We start from the raw sequence: 24,096 nt of genomic DNA, 5'->3' as shown, positions 1-24,096 counted from the left end.
TTCATGTTTCATTCTATATATTCATGTTTCAATCTTCATGTTTCAAACCATATACAACTGTAATGTTTTATTACATATATTCAATTTTCAATCCATATATTTATGTTTCACTCTATATATTCATGCTTCAATCCAAATATTCACGTTTTTATCTACATTTCAAGTTTCATTACATATATTCATGCTTCATTCCATATGTTTCATTCTATATGTTTCACTAAAGTTTCATTACATATATTCATGTTTCTATCCATATATTCATGCTTCATTCTATACATATGTTTCATTCTATATATTTATGTTTAATTCCTAATATGTAAGGTTCATTCAATGTACTCAAACTTCTTTAGCATGCAGTGCAAACCGTCAGGTACAGGTAGATCAAAGTGCAGTATTTGAGAAAGGTATACTTAGTAAACTTTCTACCACTGTGCAGATCTCTCTGCCCATCTGTTTTACGCTTTCCCTCCATCTCACAGCAGTGCACAGTAATGCTCTCACTGTCTATAGCACACACACACACACACACACACACATTCACACATACACACACACAACACACACGTGTGGTACTGTAGCTGGTACAGGTTGGCTTTGAAAAACCATACACGTGTACAAATGGGTCACTGAGTCCACCTGCACTGATCTACAGAACAACATACGTACTTAAGGGTGTGAGTAGCAGAAAGGAAAGGGACTTCACCATATTAGGCCAGGAGACGCACACGCACGCACACATATACTGTACACACACACACACACACACACACACACACACACCATCATACTGTATGCACATTTTTGCCACAGTTGATATACACCAGTTCATTGAAGGGTCACTAAACACGCATGCACAGACTCACAACACTGCATCTCTTTCTCTCTTTCTTTCTCTCTCTATATCACTCACACAAACATAACACACACACACACACACCATCCTTTTTCCTCCCTCTCCCCCAAGTGGCTGTAGTGTTTTTGTCTTTGTTGAAATAATTGCAGTGATTTTCAAGACCGTTGTCATGGCAACACAGAGGTTGATGCATGTTGACAGAATCTGTTGCAGGGCGACCGAGAGACTGAAAATGGGAGATAAGAGGTGGGAGGAGAAGTGATGCGTGCGTGCGTGTGCACGCATGTATGTGTGTATTTGTGTGTGTGTGAAAGGCGATGATGGTTGGGGGGAGTCGGTGGTGGGGGGGTTGGGGTGGTTTGATGTGCTTCAATCCATATGATGAATGGAGATGAGCAGTATGGGACATCTCAGCCTGATAGAACGAGGCCCAAGATCAGGAATGAACAGTTATGAGTGTATTGTGAGCGGAGGAGAGGGAGAGAGAGAGAGAGAGAGAGAGAGGGAGTGAGGGAGGAAACCAGGGTGCTATTTCAGTCCGGGCGTTGTCATGGAAACTGCAGCCTCACTACAAATGGAGACATCCAGAACACATGGATCGTCAAACAAATGGCGTGCGTAGGGCCCAGCGTGAAGCTACGCCATGGCTGTGCGACACCGTGCCATCTCAGTCAAACCCACCCCCACCCACGCTGGCACCCACCCCTCCAGTCAGATAACAGCCGCGTCTTCTTCATCACAGAGACTGAATATCAATGGGAGGGTAGCTTTTAGGGAGTGAGCGGTGGAGGGGGGGCAAACGCTTGGAGTCAGGGGCTAAGTGACAGGCAATGGTGTCCATTCAGGCAGTGAGTCACAGCCACTCGCTCGCTGTCTTTTAATTAACAGTCTTTTCCACGCTTCCTTCCCTTCCCTCCTCTCCTCTCCTCTCCTCTTGTCTCTTCTTCTGTCTACCCCTTCACTCTCTGTCTGTCTCCCATCCTCTCCCTCTTCCTCTCTGCCTGCCTCTATCTCTCTCCCCCTCTCTCTTTCTCTCCCGCGCTCTGAAGGACGGAGGTATTCCCACATTTCTCCGTTGCTATAGCAACACCGCAGCGAGAACAGGAAAGAGAGGACGCAGGCAGGGAGGAGGAGGAGGAGGAGGAGGGGAGGATGGAGACGTGGTGGTGGCGAGGAGGGAAGGAGAGGGAGGGGGGGAGGGGGTGTGGAAGCGGCCTAAGACGAGGAAATGTGTGAACAATGCTAATGCTAATGGTAGCAGCGAGCGACAGAGCAGCCAAGTGTTGGTGAATTCCCCTCTCGTCGCATCACGCTGGGCGCAGACTCACATGTCACATCCACATTTGCATAATTGCCAGTGGGAATCTATTTGCTCTGTATGTTGCTATGGTCATTGACATCTCCCCACAAAATGATACATGGGAACTGTCCCCGCGCTGCCTTTTTCACTTGCATTTTTTTTCCTCTGTGACATTGACCAGATCTGCAGAGCTTGCATCCAATTTCTTGAGCATCATCAGGAATAAAAGATAACAGGCCTACCTGGTGTATCTTTCTATATAGAAGACAGTTTGGGGCTGCACTGCTGTGTGCTTATTTTCCACTGATCCAATCAGTGCAGGTCAAATGACCCACTAGACGAAAAGAAGATGTATCTATGTGGAATGCGCACAGAAGCCATGGGAAGATCAGAGCTATTTCATATCGATGTCATCATCCCATTCAATCAGGACAGACCACAGTCTCATTATCTCTACATATACTATATTGTAAGGCGTTAGAACAAAGCAGTGTTGCATCAATTTCCCAACATGTAAATATACTGTAGCGAGCAGCAGCAAAGCTCATGTGGCCTGCAGAGGAGACAAACGCCCACATCCTCCTCTTTCCCCCCAGTACATGTGTTTGTCTGCTTTGACATGTTGTATAAAACTCAATAGATCCATATCAGCCCAGTGTGAAATGAATATTCCTTCATACATGCTACATAGATGTATGAATGCTTGGGCTGCTCGCTACCTGGAGTAGACTGCTACATGTCAACTGTCTCAGTGTCCTCTCCTCTCAATCAATAACTCATCTCTTGACGTCAATATTGTTATCCCCCATGGGACAAAAATGTCCTTCTTTCGGACAAAAGGAGAATAAGCAAGATGGGAGGAAGGGGATGTGAGAAATAGAAAGATGAGTTTGTTCTGCCTTCATAAGTCATTGTGTTATCCGTGCAAGGAATCTGCTTTTTTCTCGGTCAGTGTCCATGGATGTAGCCAACGCGCTGATCTCTGCCTGCGTAGAGTAAAGCCAAAACAATGTTAACAGACAGAATGACAGAGCAGTTTTTGTCCCATATCATAGGTGTATCGTGAGTCACAATACACTTATGACGTCATATTATCCCACCTGTAAAGGAAAATAAGAGCGAAAGTCATAAAAAATAAAACCTTTGTTCACTGGTAAGTATTTTACTCTGAATTCAGCACTCATCTAATCTTAGTTAATTTAAACAGTGGGCCAATAAATCACACAGAAAAACGTATTTTAATGCCAAAAAACAAACGGAGAAAAAAAAGAAAAGAACAGCTTTTAGCAGATTTTCTTTCAACCTAGTCTCACAGAAAAACACAAAATGACCACAACCTCTTAACACCTCGCTTCGTTTGGTGGCAGGCATTGTGTTGGCACCATGGACAACCCGATCTCACTCAGATGTAGTCGAAGTATGGCGCTTGGGCAGTGATTTGCAGCTACAGCCGCTGACGAAAAAGCTATCCTTTAACGCTGGCATGATACGCTGCCGGTTGCCAATGTAGTTTAATGGCACTTGGCGGCGTCAGGGGAAACATGATGGGACAAGAACGAAAGTTAAGGCGGCAAAAGTCTGAGTTCTGGTGGATGGGGCCAACAAACACTGACTTTCACCCATAAGAGCGGTGTTCACATCCTGTAAGATTCCAAAGCCAAACTCACTGTTAATTTTTCCTAAACCTAACCACGTGCTTTTCTTGCCTAAACCCAACCACATGCATGAGTTGTTGGAGAAATAAAATGTCAATACGTGTTGTTGTACTGACCTAGTGTGTTTAATTTGAAAGAGACTGTATATAAATGGTAAATTTCCTGTGAAAATAAAAGTGTATTTTGAAAGCAGACAGTACAATAGTAACAGGCATAAGTTGACACAGCGTCCCAGAACATCAGCAACCAACGCACCCAGGGCTTTCACATTGTATCTGGACATGGAAGGTCCATGACCAAACGTCCATATGTGACGAGGTCAGAGTAAGAATGTGCTGCCATGGACACAATGCCACTCGAAAGTCAATTAGGATCATTTGTTGTAGTGAACACACAAATTACCTGGTTCAACGACGGCACGCGATATGTCATGTTTAAAAATGTTATGTCCCCCAAAGAGTGAGAAAGTCCACTTATAGATAGGAGGTTGGAATGGTGGATGGGTAAACAAACACTGGACTTGGGACACCGCTGTTCGTGTCCAGTGTACATGCTTATGTCCTTTGCGTAGTTACGTCATATAGCGTGACATACTTACGTCCCGTACAATCCAAGCACTGTTATTTTAACCAAAAACACAATCATTTTCTAAACCTTAACAAGTGGTTTTGGTGCCTTAACCCAACCATGCCACCCATAAATTATTAAACAGGCCTACTGGGCACAGGCCCAGAGGCCAAAACTGTCAGGGTCTCCCCTGGCCTTCATCTGCAAAATGACTAACCAGAAAAGAGTCAAAATTGCCACAAAAAGATGCACAGATACCAAAAACAGACACAAAATCTGTGCAAAAATGGGCATAACAACTACATGGAGACACAAAATAACTACGCAGAGATGTAAAGACACTAGAAAGATATAAAATAACTACAAAAATGGGCAAAACAACCACATGGAGACACAAAATAAAAAATATATATAAAAAGAAGGAGCCAAAAAGGGACCAAAAAAGACACATAATAACCCCAAAGTGACACAAAACCTCAATAAGATGGATAATGACTAAAGAAAGATGGAAAACAGAAACACAAAAATAGGCAAAACATCATCATCATCTGCCCATGGTGCCACCACCATGTGAAGGTGTCCAGAGGTCATGGTCATCTCATGTTTCTGTGAGACCACAGTGTGTTTTTTAAGGCAGTTAGATGAGAAGATAAATGCATATCTTGTGTCTTTGTTGTAAATAAGAAGGTATAGCCAGCAGCTGTTTGACTTAGCTTAGCATAAAAACTAGAAACAGGAAATAGCTTATCTCTGTATGAAGTTAACAAAATACACCTACCATCACCTGGAGAGCTCAGAAATTAACCCAGTACATCTCTGAGATGTAAAAACAACAGGTTGTGGTTTTAAAGGGGGGTTATGTGTCAGACTATTTCTTGTTGTGGATCTTATTGGAGTCTTGTCATCACAGTGAGGTTGCAAACAGCATGTTGTTTTATATATTTTGGGAATTTCTTGTACATATTAAACAAATGAGGTATAAGTTGTTACTTAGTGAGCTGTAAAGGTGCTGCTAGGCAGATTCCATTGCCTTTGGACAAAGCAGAGCTAGCTGTTTCCCCCTGTTTTATGGTCTTTATGCTAAGCTAAGCTAAGCGGCTGCTGGCTTTAGGTTCATATTCACTCTAAAGACATAAGAGTGGTATCAGTCTTCTCATCTAACTCACAGCAAGAAAGCAAATTACTATATTTCCCAAACTGACAATTCATTTAACAATTAATGCCAGAGCCGACTGTGTGGCTATAACTGAGGCATCAACAGGGTAAGTAAAAGTCGATACATAATTCAGAGTGCCATAAAAAACAAAATACCATTACCACACACACAACATTAACCAAGCAAAGTATAAACATCACCCCTATCTGCAGTTATGGTAAATCAATACTCAAGTAAGTGTAATAATCTAATAACAACATCAGCACAGTGCCTGAAAAGTGTGTTTGTGTGGGAGTGCATGCACTGGGGAACAATTTGCTACATACAGTACCTTCCTCCAGTAATTACACAGGAAGTGTCTGTTCATAATGCATGCTGGAAACAAAATATTCATAGGAAAGTAATTACTTCAAATCTCATCTTCTACAAAAGGCCCACAGTGAAACAAGCGTTATTTGTGAGATATTCGCGCACAAACCGCTTTCTTTTTTGTTATTTCTGGTAACATGTAATGTGATTAGGGCGCATTATAAAGTAGCTCATTGTGCGCTGTGTTGGTTTTTTTTTTTAAACAGTGTTACAGCATCAAGAGGGATATTTTTGTCTCTGACCCATTAAAGTAAATTAGAGTCTGTGAAATAATCAGACTGATTTCAACAAAATTTGCAGCATTTTTAAGATTTTAAATTGACTTTAAGGGCAAGAAATGTATGTTACACATTAATAAATAAAACTATTAGGTCTTGCAGTGCTTGGGAATGAGAGAAATCTAAGCCCATTGACACGTATACACAGCAGCTCTATTCCACACCACTTCAGCAGCATTTAATGGAAAGAGAAACAAACACTGCTTTTTTTCCGGGTGACATGTCTTGTTGGTTAGGTTGAGTGTTTTATCCCCTGTAGAGGTGAAGAACTGTCTGGGGCTCCTGAGTGCTCGCGAAGTACACTACATACATACATCCTCCCCTGAAGTATGTTTGTGTATCCTCTCACTCTGGATTATTAATTCAGATCTTTGGGTGAGGAAGGAAACAATATTCCCAAGTCCAAATGATCTGCCGCATGGCTCTTAATGATACTGGGAGAAGAGGGGGAAATCTAAATATAGACGGAAACAAAAGCAAAGTATGATCAGTACAGTGTGAGAAAGCCCTCTGAGAACAGTAGGCTCATAATTCACCAACATAGTTTCATGTAATAACAGTCAAAGACTGAATCTTTAAACAAAGAGCAAAGTTTTAAATCAAAAGGCTTCTGGTTCCCTTTTATCCATGCACACAAAGTAGGTCCAACTGGGTCACTGTCATCTTTTCCTCACACTTTCCATAATACTTTGGATTCTCAGTCCGAGCTAAGCCTGCTAACGGTTCTGTGTAGTCCATCCTCGTATAAACAATGCCTAAATAGGCCACAGAATCTATACTTAGTTTTTTTTCGCTATGCCTGCAGCCCACACGGCTGTATCAAACACATTACGCACATGTGTTTCCCCCCCCCTGCATCCTTTAAAGTGTGAAGAAATAAAAGGCTGTCACATTTTCATGGTTCCTCAATCAGCAGAGATGCAGCCCACAGACTCTGACACCTCTGCTTCACAGTAGAGTTTATGTTGTGTCCCCACAGACTCTGCAGTCTGTCTGTGGGCCAGGGGAGCTGGGGAATCCCTGGAGAAACACACAGCTGGGAGGGTTATTGAATTTGAAGGGAAAAGACAGCATAGAGAAAAGGAGAGGCGAGTGCAGGCACTGTGGGTTTCTAGAAAATGACTGCACCATAGGCGCGCAGAGAGAGATGTCGATGCACTTTTACATTTCCCAAACATGAATCCGGTTTTCCTCTTTTCTCTTTGATACACTGCGTAGCTTGGATTTACAAGGGGGAGTTTATGTTGGTAATGCACCTCCTGTGGATACGGTTGCTTTATGCTGCAGGGGCTGGAACTGGCATTTTTAAATTCCACCTTTTCTAATTCAAAATTAACCTTCTCCATCACATTACACTCATGCCAAGATCACAGAACGCTCTGAATGTATTTGCATTTGAGCATTTCTCTTTCATCTTCAGTGCATATTAATGTATTCTTTTCTGCTGCATGCACACTCTGTGCTCACTTCACCCCCACTTCATATAGCATTCATTGTATGTTTGCTCACTATTACCACAAGCTGAGAAACGGCAAAAAGCTGCAGAGCACAGATATTAATAATCTCCTTGAAAATTAGTCACCTCAAGGTGTCACAGAACGTTTGTTTTTTTATCTTTGTTTTGGGTTACAGTTGTTAGAAAATACTATGATGTAACCATAGTACACTGTAGCTGTCGTTTCTGTTGCTACTTCAACATACAGGCCTTTAATATTATTTCCAAGAAGTCTCATGGGGGACTGAGCTCTCTGGGGACCAGAGTACAAGCCAAGAACAATTACATTCAAGAAAATGACTTTACATAGTGCCCCCTAAGACATTTCAAATACAATCTCGCTGCTGTAAGGCCCAAACAATTTATCTAAACATATCATTCCAATTCACTGCCATGGTTCATGGCTGATGCATTTGTTGTTACATGAATCCCTCGAGGTTGCTGTTTCGTAACGTGGGTTGGACTTGCACTGCACAGCGGACATCTGTGATAGTCTATACAGTTTACCTACGAGTCTAAAATAAGTTAAAATAAAATCAAATCTGGACTGGAACATGCAGACGAACTGACCCTTTCAAGATAAGAACCAGTCATAATGATGTGTTAATTAAGCCCTGCACATTCTTAGCTGGCATAAAAATGAGTTAGTGCACTTCATGTGGAGATGTCAGCAACATAACCTAAATCCACTCAGTTCCTTTCACCCTTGCCTTGTGTATAGGAAATGTCTAATTATTCACTAAATGGATCTAATCTTGTTTGTTTTCCCTTTACCTATTTGTCAGATTTGCAAATTCACAATGCATGCTAATAATAAAAAAAATGGCAGAGTTTATGTACAATTACGTTAATGTAACATGATGGACCACTTGATTTATGGCGGTTGCCATGCTGCAGTGATTACAGGATGTAATAGTGTTGCGTTGAATGACTGTACCTCTACAGCCGCCCCTCTTAATCAATTAGCCAACTGATTTGTTAATAGGATTTCAATCAGCGAGATCAGATGTTTTTATTCCTAGAAAATTACCACCTTATAATACAATCTTTGAAGTTTGTGTTTGTTCTTGTTCCATAATTACGGATATCTGCAGTTCGAGAAATTTCCAAAATTCCCTATAGCTACATATTCCCATGACTTTTGCATGCTTTTACACACTGTGCACATAGGGGTACAAGAGGCCAACTGCTTCCAAGTATAACCGTATTTTGAAAGTGTATTTCCTGTTTGCTGATTCAGTAAATTGGTGTGAAAAGACAGAAATAATAGCAACAAAATACAGTGTCAACACAGTAGTTGTTAGGACTTTTTTTCCATTTTGTTTTATAAAATTTCACGCAATAACTTATTTGAAACATCGTCATGTTAAACTTGTTAACTCATTTCTCATTTAGTTAGTTGTGGTGCTCTGCAGGATGAAATCACAACAAAGAATGAAAAGTGGCATATGTCTCTAATAGCAGAATAACTCCTTACAGCGGGCGTCAAAACCAAAGTCACAGAAGTAGCAAACAGTGAAATAATATACCTCTCAGTCATTGCATGACAGTCATTGAAGTGCAAGTACAGCACATGTTGATTTTTGCCATAATTGAAGAAATACACTCTTCTGCCACACTGTGTACCTGGATGAATGCGTGAAAAAAATTACATTTAATGACAATACATAAAGACCCAAATTGATAATATCACATACTGAGATACAACCAACAACTGGAAAAGAAGAAAGAAAGAAAAAAACACAAAATGACATTTTTTTTATCATTATTTTGTATTAAAGAAATCTAAATTTCTCTAGAGCTTAACACTGTTCTCTCCCTCTCTTTTTTAAAAAGCTTTTAAAATGGACCCAGGTCATTTTTTTCTTTTTTTTACATTGTTTTATCAAACAACACAGCTTACCTTTAAAGGACCAAAAGGTCAGTCCATTTTCTTGTCTTGCAATTTGGTGTCTCAGATATGATAATCCTTTTCATTAAGGAGCTTTGCTTCCGACAAACCAAGAAATGTCATCTGGGCTGAAGCATCCATTGTAAGCAACGGATGGTGCAGAGGACACACATATGCCAGTACTCCATCTGTAGCCAAGCTGCATCAATTCACCACCATATATATAATACAGCGAGGTACAGTTGCCCAATATGCACATATTCAAATTCCAGTCTCAAGCTTGTGATCTTCATTAAAAGGGGGTCATACGTTTGTTATTAACATTACTGCTGCAGAATGAGCCTCCTTTTAAATCGCATCAATATGTACAATGGCGGCCACTATACTAAGATGTAACAAAGCCCTTCTGCATTTCCTCCAAATGTTAATAATAATGATGATAACTGTGCATGTTGCCAGCATGTCCAGAGGTATGAAAGGAACATTTCTCTGCTGATTGGGTGAGTCACCATCCTAATAAAACACAGCAGCGCTTGGGTAAGAAGATTTTGTTCCACAGTTAACATGCAGGAATGCGCCCCTCACACACAAGCACACAAGGAGGTATCTAGTATGCTCTTTGAAATCCGACGGCAGAGCCACCAAATGTAGCACATCAAGGGAGCGGCCCATATGTTGTGTCTTTAGCCTTCATTTATATTCTATTTGTGTCTCTGTGGGGCTACGGTTGAACCCTGCCCACTAGATCCTTCTGTGGGGTCGCAACACATTTACATTTACTATGCTTTTGAATGAGATTCACGGCCAGGAAGTTGAGGAAAAAAACATGGCTGCAATTTAGACAGCCTGAGTTATTTGATCAATCAGTTTACAAGTGGTATTGCAGGTATAACCAGACATGTTTTTTTTTTTTTTAAAGATGGCTCAGATGTTTGCTGTTAAACAGAACGAACGTGGTGTGCATTGATGCGGAAGATGCTCCTTTCATGGATTAACCTCTGTGACAGTGCAATCTGGTTTGGTTTTGTGTGATACCATCACTCACATTATCATCACTATTATTACTATTCCTCAGTGTTCCTTTTCTTCCAATAAGTGTGGGCTCGTTGCCGATAAGAAAAACCATCATCACTCACATAAAACAGCTCTTATATAGATCTGAGGGAGGGGTGCAACAGAAAAAAAGAACAGCAAAATCACATACAGAGCTGCATTACAGTTGAAAACCTTGTTGATATGATTTTGTTGATAATACTATCTCAGGTACATTTATCTGGAATAACTGGTCCAGTTTGTGCTCAATTGCAACAAACATTTTAGGCTCCTGCTTGATGAAAGTGAAAAAAGAATAATTTATTAAATATAGTTCTTTCAATTCTTCTTCCCGTTTTCAAACTAACATTAAAGGATCGCCATGGGAGAAGCCTACTGAGGGCTAATTTCAGACAAAAGCGCCTTCATTAAGGATAAGTCATCGTCTAGTTCTGTTAAAAACACTCATTTTGCAAAACTAGTGGTGTACATCTATAGGAGAGCACCTTAAAAGCCTGTCTGAACATGTTAATAGAGCAGATGGCACCTATCATTACCAGGATGACTAATGGCTAAACCACAAACCATACATTCAATCCAGGTTTAGCACCAAGGCCTGCATAATGTCTCACTCTTTACTTGTGTGGTTGCCATATTGACCCGCCACAACCCAATATATGATTGATTTATTTCACACGTAATGATACATGGCTAGACAACTGTACACATTATATCAAACTAACAAAAATAAAGAAATACATAGTTGAAACGCAAGAAGCGTAAATGGCATTTAACATATGAAAGTTACACTGTAAAAATGTGGATCTTACAATTGTCATACAACCAGACATTATTATTATTAATATACTGTACATTTCCACTCATTCCAATCATCCTAAGATGGATGTTTAATCCCTTCTTGAATGCTGCTGCAGATAGATGTCTAATCATCCTTGTGACAGCATTTTATGGCATGATTATGGTAACCATGAGCAAGGAGGTCATATCAAATTCCTGTCTAAAAGCAAATATCTGGCTACTGATCTGATTCAAATAACACATTGTCAACACTTTATTTCACCCATACAGGTCTTTGCATTGGATCACCTTTCCTTGTTTGTGGAACATCGTTTTTAAACCATTATTTGATGCTGGCATTTAAGTATCAGAATTGTCGATTCAAATACCAAGTAGCTGGCTTTTACAAAATACATAATACACTCTCAGAACACAAAAGTTTGTCATGATTATTACTGAAGCAACAGAAAAAAGTTTGTCAAACAGAGATCTGCATTTACTGTTCTACAACCTAAATGGACTTCATGTCACAAAGCCAATTCAAAGATTCACAATGAGTGTTGCAATTGAGCCCTTATGTTTCTGAGAAGTAGCCAAACTTAAAACATGTATCATAACCAACCTCCACCATCGCCGCCCCTGATTATTCACAAAGAAACAAACTATACCAGCTTATACATCCACCCCAAAATATCTCTGCATCGGAGTCTGCAATGATACATATTTAAATGAAAATATATTTATATAATTTGTGGATTTTTCACAGTAGTTTGTACTGCACTGTACCTTTTTGTCCATCTATTTATGCCTACATAATTGTCACCTTGAGGGAGTCTATTGAGTCACTTGAGAGAGAGTGTGGCTTGTGTTTTGTGTGGAAGAAAAATGTCTCTTGGATTTTTGTTCTGTAATATCTCCGATCTTCAGTGTGGTAAGTGCTGTGCATGTCTTTCATCTCTGCCGGCCAACAACGATTTGGGGACTGATTACTCTGAAAGGCTAGTTTTTCCCTATGAGAACACAGCTTGTAGAAACTGCAAAAAACATTTGCTTTGGCACAGATTTACATTGTAGCAATGTCCATTCCTTGATCTCCATGGCCATGATCGTTACTACAAATACAAGTGGCCCATTGTGGTAATCCTTGGCTCAGTACACTGTCACGGATAAGTCTATGTGTTTGTGTATTGCCGTGTCAGTCTATCCTCTCTCCTGGTGTAATGTCAATGCACTCTAGTGTCTAATCATTCCACGCATAAACCCAACATCAATCCCCTCTCTGTCTCCGACTCTTGCTCACTCTCTCTCTATACTCTCGCCTTTTGTTTTTAGATCTGAGTTTCTTGGACGTTTTCCTTCGAGCTTCCCTTGAAGAGAAGAGGCTCCATTTGGGGATTCTGGTTTTGGCCCATGAAACCCTTGATCGATCCATGTAAGCCCATGGTAGGCATGGGGAGAGACATTGGCAGCGGTGGGGACATAGAACAGGGGTTGATGTTGGTGCCATTGCCTGATGAGGAGAGCAAATTAGATGTAGAGATTGGGACTGAGGTACAGGAGATGGGGATATCCTGGCCTTGCTGGTTCTTGCTATTGAGCATCCCTCCTGGTCCCATCCCCTCGGAGCCAATACTAAGACCCATCACGTTGTTGTTGAAATGATGGGTCTTGTAGTAATGGTTGAGATTATCTGTACGGCCAATATTGGGAAGGTTGACTATCTCTGGATGATGTATCCTTAGGGTTCCTTCTCCGCTGCCAGAGTTGATTGTTGAACCACCTGAGATGCCGCTCCCGGCCCCAGCTCCAATCTCATCTTCCACATTGACAATCTCGATGGCTCTGGCAGGGCCGTGGTGCTTGTGCAGCTGGTGTTGCTTCCGGAGTTTATAGAAGACCACCAACATTACAGCTGCCATAAAGGTAATGGCCACGAAGCAACCGATGATGATCTTAGTTGTTTTCATTACATCATCCAGACCTGGAATGTTAGTTACATCCATTATGGACACAGTCACTGCATTTTCATTAGCTCTGTTGGCTCGTGGGGACAGTGAGGAAAGAGAGGAGAGAGAAGGCGATATAGTGATGCCAGGTCGGCCTTCTAACACCCCTCTTTGAACAGTAGGATTAGGGAAATCTATGAAGGTCTCATTAATATACTGTCTTGCTGAGTTCTCTTCGTCTCCTCTCACTGTCTCCACTGTTTCCACAGTGACAGTGGTGAAATAGCTGTAGCTGTTGCTGGGGTCTGAAGCAGACACATTGAGCACGGCGGTCGCAGTGGTGTTTCCAGCGGAGTTGGTTACCATGCAGGTGTACTGCCCGGTGTCCTGCACGGTCACGTTTGTGAAGTTCAGCGTGCCGTCATGAAGCACTGAGATCCTAACTCGGTATGATCCGTGGGTCATCAGAGTACCATTCGGAGTGAACCAATTTACAGAGGTCATCGAGGTTCCAGTACGACATTTCAGCTCAGCGGCCATGCCCTCAGTGACATTGAGGTCAGTGGGCGGCTCAACGATCACTGGGGCATAGCAGGTAAAGTGGCTCTGGTCTAACTCCCCTATGTATTTGCCTTTTAGACCTGGGGGCGCATGGCATCGAGCACAACATGTGGTGTTGCTGGGAACTGTTTCCTTCAGCCACCAGCTGAGCCACAGCACATCACAGTTGCACACCCAAGGGTTGTGGTTGAGATGTACCCTCTCCAACTGATGCAAAGGGGTGAAGAGGTCATGGGGCAGAGAATGCAGGGAATTGTGGGAAAGGTTGAGCTCCTCCAAGTTTTTGAGGTCATCAAAAGCATTGCGTTCAATGACCGACACTCTGGAGTGCATCAACCACAGCTTGCGAAGTGATACCAGGCCTTGAAAGGATCCAGGCCTGACTATTCCCAGCTGGTTCCCCGACAGCTCCAACTCCTCTAGTCGAACTAGTGGGGTGAGGTTAGGGATGTCCTTCAAGCCACACATGCCAAGATTCAAGAAGCGCAAGTTGACCAGACCTTCGAAGGCAGCCTCTGAGATGAAATCCAGCTTCCTGAGTTCCCCCAGATCGAGACGGCGTAAAGAGGGAACACGGTGAAAGGCAAACGCCGGCAGTGTCTCGATGGGGTTGTTTCGTAGCCATAGTTCCCTTAGCTTGCTGAGGTACTCAAAGGCTTGCGACGGCACCACTGTGAGGCGGTTGTCAAAAAGCTCCAGAGTGTTGAGGTTGGGAAGGCCATTGAAAGCTCCCACCTCGATTTGCCGGATGTGGTTCTTGGAGAGCTGGAGGATTTCCAAATGCCGCAGGTGCTTAAATGTGTCAGACTTGATCACCTGGTACGGAAACAAAAACACGGAAGCATGTTGTAGCAACATCAGAATTACTGCTGTCAACATTTATTAATTCACTCTGAATTCATGGTCAGTTTGTAGGTGAAGCCATATTTACCTGAATTGTGTTCTCTTGTAGATTGAGGTATCTTGTGTTCTCTGAAATACTGTCTGGGACTTGATCTAAACTCTTCCTTGTACAGATGACACGGCTCGCCTGATTGGAGCAGGTACAGGGAGTGGGGCAAGGGGGTGCTGCCTCTGTCAGCTGAGGTCCATGGTTGTGAAACCACAACAAAAGCTGGACCAACCAGAGGAGGGGGGAAGGGGTACAGGGGCTGGTCACCATGACAACACGCATGGCAACTGAGTCATGACCCACCCCTATTGCTATGATGTTGATAAGTCACCTCCAAACAGGGGGAATTAAGTGCTTCTTTTGATGTTCATATTTTATGCTCTTATTCTGTTTTTTTTTTCTCCTTCAAGAAGTCGCTTTAAAAATGGTGAGGGGAAAAAGTGTAATGTTATATTAAATACTCTATTTATTATTAATATATTCTTATTTTACTTTGCTCATGCTTCTTTGACTATCAAACACCTTGTTCTTTTCAACAAGTCATTTTAGGGAACTCTGTATTTTTTTGTTCCCATGACAATTATTAGAACAGAAGTGAAATTTGGGGGAGGGTTTGCTCTTGAATGTGTTGTCTCTGTTGAGGCTGTTGCTTCTCACTGTAGGGGGAAGAGAGAAAAGGAGAGAGAGGAAGGAGGTCAAGTAAGTGCACAGTGCAGTAGCTTTAAGATATTAGCCTAGCACATACATGCATGTATTCCCAGAACTGAATTTAAATCTTAAAATATTACAATGCCCCGTCGCCAGAGTGTATGACAAGCTGGGTCAGGCTTTTTTTTCTCTTTCTTAGGAGGTGGCTCTCAAATTGTGGCCTGTAGCCTAACTGGTGAGTCAGCTGCCATTTTCTTCATAGGTTGAACTTAACATCTGGGTCATGGGCTGAAATGGCCACAAAACCCTAAAACCTCAAGCTGGGTCACAAGTGCTGCAGCAGAGCCATTAGTCTCGTTGTATACTTTATGATACTGGTACGCTTCTAAGTCAGATGCATACTGACAGAAGTAGAATCTCACATTTAAAAGTATGCCAAGTTGTTGAATGCAATTACAACTGCTGCCGGGATTCATGCGGACCTAAGGTTAATGCAGGCATTCACGCAATCCATCACAAGGCAGCAGCAGTAATTTAGCAATTAAGATATGAAGCAATGATTTTCGACTTCTAAAACGTTACTGCAGTGCACATGCTGTGCACAATAAGCAACGCACAGTCAAACAAGATCCCCAGCCACTAAAGTTGATGAACCAAACATGAAAATAACAACTAGATTGTGATCAAGGAAAAATAAAAGATGGTACAAAAATACTTTTAGTGTAAGTGTGTGAATGTGGTTGGTGTCGCACAGAAATGGCTGCAAGCATCAGCAGACTCACTAAATTTAGAAAAGGTTGGGCAGTTTCCCTTTAAATGATTAGACCAGAAAGAAAGTGTTCATTGTTTTCTCAAGCACATTATGTTCAACACTGTGACTCTCGCAGTCACAAGCCTGTGCTGTCTGTTGAAAACAAATGAGACGAGCTCTGTTACATGTCACTTATATCACCACTGTGTTACCATTATTGATATTTTACATCTTGGATACATTCTCCTAACGTTTGTACTCTCTAATAAACAGGTTATTTTCTTTTTTAAAAAAAAAGGCTCCATGGCAGTCCTTAGCATCTCCTCTCCTATGCAGCGACGATGCATGCGCTCCTAGAAACACGGTTGCTGTGGCAACCTGCTCACTCACCATCTTGTGTTTTTACTGTCCAGTGCCCTATTCCACATTACTGTGTTTAGCTGAGCCTGATGAACATTTGCTGTTCAAAACTGATCAACAGCACCTTTGTGGTGCCAAAATCAACTTATATTTGACTTAAAGATGATTCCCATCACAGCATCCGGTGTTACACCGCATGTAAAATCAACAGTCTTGACGCCTCTGTCGAGAGGAACCGAAACTGACTACATATGAAAACATACATTTGGATAAGTGCAGGGAGACCTGAGAAAGCACATAGTTCAACCTTGGCCTTCAATATCACAACAGAGGGAGCAGATTTGTCATGAATCTTAATATCTACAAGGTCTGAGGATTAGGTCAACATCAGTCTTTATTAAAAACACAGCTCTGAGAACTCTTAAAGCAGCTATTAAGAAAGCTCATAAGGGAGTGTGTGCTAAAAATAGACATTTTAGATGCTCTGCACATCCCACAGACTTTCTCTCTCTCTCCAGCACACACAGATATTCACACATCCATATCTACAACCACCCTAACTGTAACTGCCACAGAGAAACAACACCATCTCCAATCACAAAATGTAGATTCACGAACCTAGCCCCTTTTGCTACACTCCTCATTATGGTGTTCTTTACACCGCTGTCCCTCCTTGAAGACTCTCCTTCTCATCCCCATCCAGCAGGTAATTATGCATTCCAATAATCTGACTGTGAGTTGAAAAAATAAAATGTCTCCCCCAGACGTCAGATTTGTGTGTGATCCAGAGTGACGGTTTGATAGCTACAATGTTTTTAGCTCAACGGAAAAATGATTCATGTTAGCATCAAAACACAACATCATTAGCTGGTCAAAGAATTGATCACACCAGAGCTCTCATAACACAATTTGTTTTTCATACACTGGAGCATTATATACACTGGTAAAGTGGTGCTTTTTCTTTTTTTAATTCCAATGGGGCTGTTTTGTAGATAACAGCAGGTGAATGGGATTGAAGAGTGCCATTTCTTAATTTCTCCTGCCACTTCTACCACTCTTGAAATGCACAAATATAGAGTTTGGGCAGTTGTATTCAGCAAAAATATGTTCTCATATAGGTCTAAAAATATTGCAATGGTGTTTCTTTCATTGCATCAATACAGAAAAGATGCATTTCCCATTAGACACAAGCCTTGGGAAGCTGTCAGTAATAAGTTGTTTGATTTTTCCTTAATATAATATTGAATAAGAACAAAAAGTCTATTGAACAAATTGATGTTTTGTCTCTGCATTAGGTGGCAAAAGTCACTATGGGGGAGACAGTAAAAACAATCTATGTAAAACACCACACAGGGTAAAATTGGATGGGGGGAGAGACCTTGAATCTGCCAGCAGGATGCCTGTTGCCTTGACCTCCCCATCTTCGAGTTCTCCACAAGAACAACAGCACACACCGATGATGGTCTTTATTTTTAGATCATTACACCTTGACTCATCTGAGGGGCCAATTCCTCTTCGCCAGAGGCCTTCATCCTCATCCTTGTGCAAAATGTGTTTCCTTTAGCTTTATGACATGGTTGAGACATCCAGGATGCATTGTTGTTGTTGTCGTTTCCTCCATCCAATTTCACTCAAAGGTATTTCTCTTTCCTGATCTTAGCCGTTTTTCCATGTCAAGAGCAGATTGCAACCATGTAGATATTGATTATTCGATCAGGCCTGAGAAAGCGCTCAGTCGTGAAAAGACAAATTAGCTGCAAGCTGCTGACCAATTGCTACAAACCAATCACATCATCGTAAGCGCCTGATTGTATCAATGCCCATGCTCTCCACAACAGAGTCATTAAGGTTTATGAAGAGGCAAAAATCGTGGTGTTGTTTTCAATAAACACAGAGGCTCTGGGGTTTGTGGGATGCTTCCTGTGTGCCTACACAAGGCCCAATTAGACCTCATGTATTTACAGATGGTCTCGAATGAACACAAAGCGACACAGGTGCAGCAGGGCCAACATCATCTGCTGTAACTATGACAACACTAGATTGATTCAGGACGTGGGAATCAGGGGTAGGATGGGACGCATTTCACCAGTATGGTAACAACCAGCGCCTTTAAAGAGAGGAATAAAAATGCAGGTTCATGCCAAATATTTTAAACTTTCAGCTGATGATTTATATATTCCCCAAATTTTCTGATATCAACTCGTGGATTTAAAAAAAAAAAGGCACAACCTGACCATTTTTCTCCTGCAGTCGCAACCTCTAATCTGCAATCTCTCCTCATCATATAGCCTCTAGCATAATATCTCCTACAATTCAACAGAATGGCCTTATTCATCTATGCAGCTGCGCTCACTACGGCGCACCTTCTCGGAACGCAATTGAAATTCTGAATAGGCCTAATTCTGCACATGCTGCATTACAAAATGGCTTGCATCCATTCTCTCTTCAGGGTAATGACAACATGACTGCACCCAAAAAAACAATCCATAGGCTCACCATTTTCCTTTTCTCCTTTTTCTCCCCTCCAAAATTATATGTGTGAACATGTGAAACGCACAGGCTTACATAAGAATCAATGTTATTTCAATACATTTGCAAGCACCACCACAGCTTTATTCCACTGACATCGACTGGATCTTTTGCTGGTATTAATTATTTACTCGAGTTATAATGAATCTGTGCGACCTTTGCGCGTTTCATCATCCAATCTTTGTCGTCTCGTGACTGATTCCAGCATCCGTGCAGATTAGGTAACATATGCAATAATTACGCCGGCCATTTCAGTCCCTTCTACCTGTACAACCCAACATACACGTACCGTAATGTTTCGGCGGCTGCGGCGTGAGGTCGATGGTTTTCTCTCCTCGTCCCTTTCTCCCGATCGCCAGTTTTCCAACCTCGCTGTCTCTCCTTTTTTCCTCTTCCCCTAAATTGATTCGCTTGTTTCCACGGCTGTAAGCTGGCTCTTGTTCTTGTAGGCTATTCCGCAGCGCCAACGCAACGCGGGGGGCTACAGTCAGTGATGGCAGGTTAAAAGATGAACACAATCCACACACAGACACACACACACACATTCACACACACGGGGAGAAGGAGGGGGGAAAAAACAAGAGATCAGATTAAGGGTCGTTGGAGGAAAATGATGTTAGTATTATCACATTTAGGGAACGAGGTCTGGGACGAGTGCATCCATGCGCCTTATCATCCTTGGAGAGGAACGCAGGCAGCAAACGCGACGGCGCCCGGTGGGCAGAGCATTTTGCGTCCAGCATAAGCGGCTCTTTACGCACATTCCGTATGTTTCCGTCTGAATCCCACTAAGACAGCATTAGAAGAACAGATGAAGGACCAACGACTTATGGATGTACCTTCATTCTTTAGATGATTTCAACATTTATCCTCTCTGAATATTGAGGGCTCATTATAGTCTGGATTGTTTTAGTCTACTCTCCAACATATGCATGTAATGCATATAGCCTAGTGACATATTCATTAATATGACTCAGCAGCACTGAATGATCAGCAGGATAAATTGAGTCAGCATGTCTCTCCCTATGTGAAATTTCATGCATTATATTTTTTGGACATTTTTTCAATAGCGTAACAGACACCTGTTTACTGCTGAAGCAACCGGCCAAAACATCTGCAGTAAGAAACATTTCCACTCCACTGAGTCTTAAACAGTTTCACAGGCCTACTAATGTCCATTTTCATAATGAATGTGCAGTGCTAGCACATGCATTTTTTAGTAATGGCCAGCTAAGATTAAATCTAGCAAACTAATGAGGTCTGTTTTCTGCAGTCTTTGCATATGAGTATTTATTTATTTTTCTTTCCCCAAAGCAGTCCTCAGTGGTGGATTTAAAGCTGGGAGTCACCACCAGTATTACTTGCTGTCAAACACTCTGCAGCCCAACAGTGCCAGATCTATCAGATTCAGGGCCCTGGGCAAGCTTCCCCTGGTGTGCCCCCCAACCCCCCAACTCACACACAAAAGATTTTTGTATTTTTTGTATTTAATAATCAAATAATCACCTGAGCTAATGAACAATAATAATAAATAGCAAAAAGAAAGAAAGTTATGCTTACCCCCCAAAATCGTATTGACTCAACATGGAAGATGATATTGCTGCTGTGATGGGTGCTGCTGCCGTCTTGTGCATTTGTAGATGCCATTGCTGCCGTGCAAGAACAACATAATGAAGGACTGAGTGGGCGCGAACGCAAGTAATAAACTTCTCGATATCCATTGTCAAACAAGTATGCTGTAGGAACTAAAGTTACATGGCTTGTTCACTGGGACCCGCTTGATCGAAGCACGTCAGCATTCCGATTGATTGTCGCCGAATCGCGTCAGAGCTCATTACCATAAGGTCTAACAAGTTTCAACTCTCCTCCGGACCGCTCCAGTCGCTTTGGTCGCCCAAGACGCGCGGCTGACGACCAGGTCGCCCAAGTCGCCCAAGTCGCCCAACTCTCATTGAAAACGAATTACTTCCGCCATTTTGGAAGTTCTGGTCGCTGTTGGTTTGAACGTACAGTTACTCTAATGCTCCTCACGTGCACTCCGCTTCTCCATGCCCATTAGCACTCTAGCATGTTCTCATTGTAGCCCTTTTTACACAGAACCAAACAACAGCAGCATCATGCTGCTCTAGTGTGTGATTAGCATGCCGGCATTGTGGAAGCAAAAGAGGTGTGACGGGTGTGACATGTAACATCACAGTGTTGGCCTCTAGTGTGACATATAACATACACATCGGCAGCACTTTATAAACAACTACAATGGCATTAACACAGCATTTATTCATTCTTTCATTTTCCAAAGTTGCTTATCCTGTTAGGGGTCACGGTTTTGCTGGAACCTATCCTCGCTGACAGTGGGCGAGAAGTGGGGTACATCGTCGACAGGCCGCCAGACTATTGCAAGGCTAACATGGCAATAACAATCGTCTACCTCCCTTGCTATATTTTGGTTGATGTCGCCCTCTGATTTGAGGGTAAAGGGCTCCTGGACCTCATTTGTTTTCCCAATTTGGGGACGCTGTTCTTCTTTTTTGAGTTAGCTGCTAACTGCTATTAGCTGCATTTTAAATCACCAGCAGTGGGACGCACACGTAAAACCTCATCAAAATCTGACACCTAAAGGTGAGACACCTCTGTCCTACCATTCTGCAATTGTACCTTTTATACAGAATGGCAAGGAGGCATAATGACGTGAAATTCCAGCTTTGAAAAGGCGGTGTAAACATGCTAAGAGCATGAACACAATAAGGTGAATTGCATCGCCAGGACTAGAGGTGGCACCCCTACTACAGACTGTTATTTATTAGTAGATCTTTGGTTTATTTTTCCCTTTCGTTAATTTTTTTTTTTTTTTTTTTGAAAACCTGTGAGGTTTGCATATGACAAAAACCCAAACCTTGAGATTCTGAAACCTGAAAATGAAATATTTTTCAGGTCCCAGAGTTTAGTCAGCTCCGAGTGGGCTGCTGCATGTTTTAATCAGTGAATTGAGATGAATGCCAGCAAGTTATTAGCCAATAAAGAAAGCTTTAGTCAGTCTTCCTCTCTAAGTGGCCTCCCCATATCGATCTCTGTCATGTGCATGTCCACTTGTGTCAAGTGCTTTAGCTCCTATATCATCTTCATCCCCTTCACATATTTCGGCTGAGATTGTGTGCAGAGGAAGAGAAGCATCCCTTGAAGCTTTGTAACCACAGTGTGTAGGTATAAATAAATCCCAGTGCATCTTTGCTGTGTCTCAGCTCACACTAAAGGTCAAAGGACAGAGAAGGCCAGTTATGCTTCAGAAAGACCCCCAAGATATATATACCCCCCCCCCCACCACCACCACTCTCTCCCTCCCTCGCTCCTCCCCTCCCTCCCTGTGAATGCTGTAGTGAGCATTGTTCACGACCACTAGCTTTTGCTGAAAGCTGCACAGCAATGAGGTCTCTGTGCCTTTTGCCTCTCTCTTCCTCTCCCCTCCCCCTCCTCTGCCTCTCTCTCCCTCTCTCACTCTCCCTCTCACCCATCCACCTCTCTCTCCTTCCCTCTCTTTCTCCCTCTATCTCGCTCCCTCTATTAAATTTCCAGTCACACAGTGGTGCAGAGGATATTCCTCCTTTCCCCTTCTTTCTCCCTCTTCCCTCATTCCCTATCACTCATGCTGAAATCTTAGCCCACATCCAGCCTCGCGCCCGACCCTGGCTGCCTTTCAGCGCTTTTCGTCTCCTCTCTCTGTACATCTTTTTGCCTTCCAACCCCCGCGCCATTTAAAATGATTCCACGCCGCCCATGCCAAACCCACCCTGTGCCTCTGCTCTCCTTCCTCAACCCCCCCCCCTTTCCACTCTATGTCCTCACTGTGTCATTGCACATTGAATCTGATATTCCTCTTATGCATGTATAGTATGCTTGTGTGTGTGCAGGCACCCTTGAGAGTGTGTGTGCGATGGAGTGGAGGGAGGGAAGGAGGGAGGGAGAGGGAGAGGGACATGCATTTGTGCACAGTAAATGAACAAACACTCATCGCTGTATTGCTTGTGTCATCAGTACAGGAAGGCTCTTGGAGTAGAAATACAGCGGAGAGAGCTAATCCCACTATCCAGAGAGGACGAGTGCATGGCATCTCCAATACAACCCAAACCCCATAAACTCTTAATGCTGTGTTAGGAGCCACGGGGGGAGAGGAAGGGGAGGGCGATGAGGATTTGGCAGCAACATGCTAGTGCCAAGACATATGTGGCATGCTGATAGCGCCAGAGAGGTGCAGCTCACACTGTGAAGAAGCTTTAGAGGGGTGCTGATACGCATCCATCACTTCCATCGTTTTGGGATACTAGCTACAGGCCTCGCCGCTGTGGAAGTGGGTGGTTGAGTAATTGCACACAGTTCAAAGCAAAGATTAAGAATGTGGATAATTTTTGTAGCAGTAGCGCTGATGTTAGATTTGGGTGAAGAAGCATTAGTGATCTGTTTAATGGCCCAGAGCGTCCAATTGGGATTGTGAACAAAGTGATATTTTTTGGTGGTTATTTTTAGAAATGTAACAGAAAAAAGTTGGATTGGTGCTCATTGCCATCTGTGCAAGAGAATAAGAGAGATGCAAGGGAGAGTTTCGAGTTATTCATGGTGACATCGCCATGTGTGTGTGTGTGTGTGTATATGTGTGTGTGCGCGTGTTAGAGAGACAGAGAGGGAGAGAAAATAGAGAGAAAAATCCTAGTGTCACAGTATCTTAGCAACTGCCTCCATCTCCTTGGAGACAAGAACTGACATCATTTCCTGTCTGTGAGAACTCACTTTTGGTTTGTACACAGCGTGTTTGTGCGTATGAGTGTGAGGGCATGTGTGTGTGTGTGTCTGTTTGTTTGTGTGCTGGCGTGTGTCCGCGTTCATATGCAGATGTGGGCCTGCAGTATGTGCACCGATGCAAACAGGATGTATTCTAGTGTTTCAGCTGGGGTGCGTTCAAGAAGGTCGCTCCATTTGAAGTCAATAAAAACGACAGAAAAATACTTGGTTATTTTCTGCCGTGA

General features: G+C 42.6%; 1 protein-coding gene across 1 annotated transcript; it reads right to left on the bottom strand.

Moving 5' to 3' along the window:
• Positions 1 to 11,270: 11,270 nt before the first annotated feature.
• lrrc4bb (leucine rich repeat containing 4Bb) lies at positions 11,271 to 19,786 on the bottom strand. The gene is made up of 3 exons (XM_033612262.2): positions 19,371 to 19,786; positions 14,833 to 15,449; positions 11,271 to 14,717 (listed from the first exon to the last, which is right to left on the bottom strand). The coding sequence occupies exons 2-3, from the start codon at positions 15,073 to 15,075 to the stop codon at positions 12,723 to 12,725; spliced, it is 2,238 nt and encodes a 745-aa protein (XP_033468153.1). The 5' UTR covers positions 15,076 to 15,449; positions 19,371 to 19,786; the 3' UTR covers positions 11,271 to 12,722.
• Between the last annotated feature and the right edge of the window lie 4,310 nt (positions 19,787 to 24,096).

This window comes from Epinephelus lanceolatus, chromosome 21 (assembly GCF_041903045.1).
Source record: "Epinephelus lanceolatus isolate andai-2023 chromosome 21, ASM4190304v1, whole genome shotgun sequence".
Taxonomy (NCBI): Eukaryota; Metazoa; Chordata; class Actinopteri; order Perciformes; family Serranidae; genus Epinephelus; species Epinephelus lanceolatus.
This window is presented reverse-complemented; position numbering and strand designations above follow the sequence as displayed.

Coding starts and splice junctions, on each gene's coding strand:
- lrrc4bb (XM_033612262.2), bottom strand. CDS start 15,075: ATGCGTGTTGTCATGGTGACCAGCCCCTGTACCCCTTCCCCCCTCCTC. Junction 14,718..14,832: donor TACAAGAGAACACAATTCAG/GTAAATATGGCT, acceptor TTTCCGTACCAG/GTGATCAAGTCTGACACATT.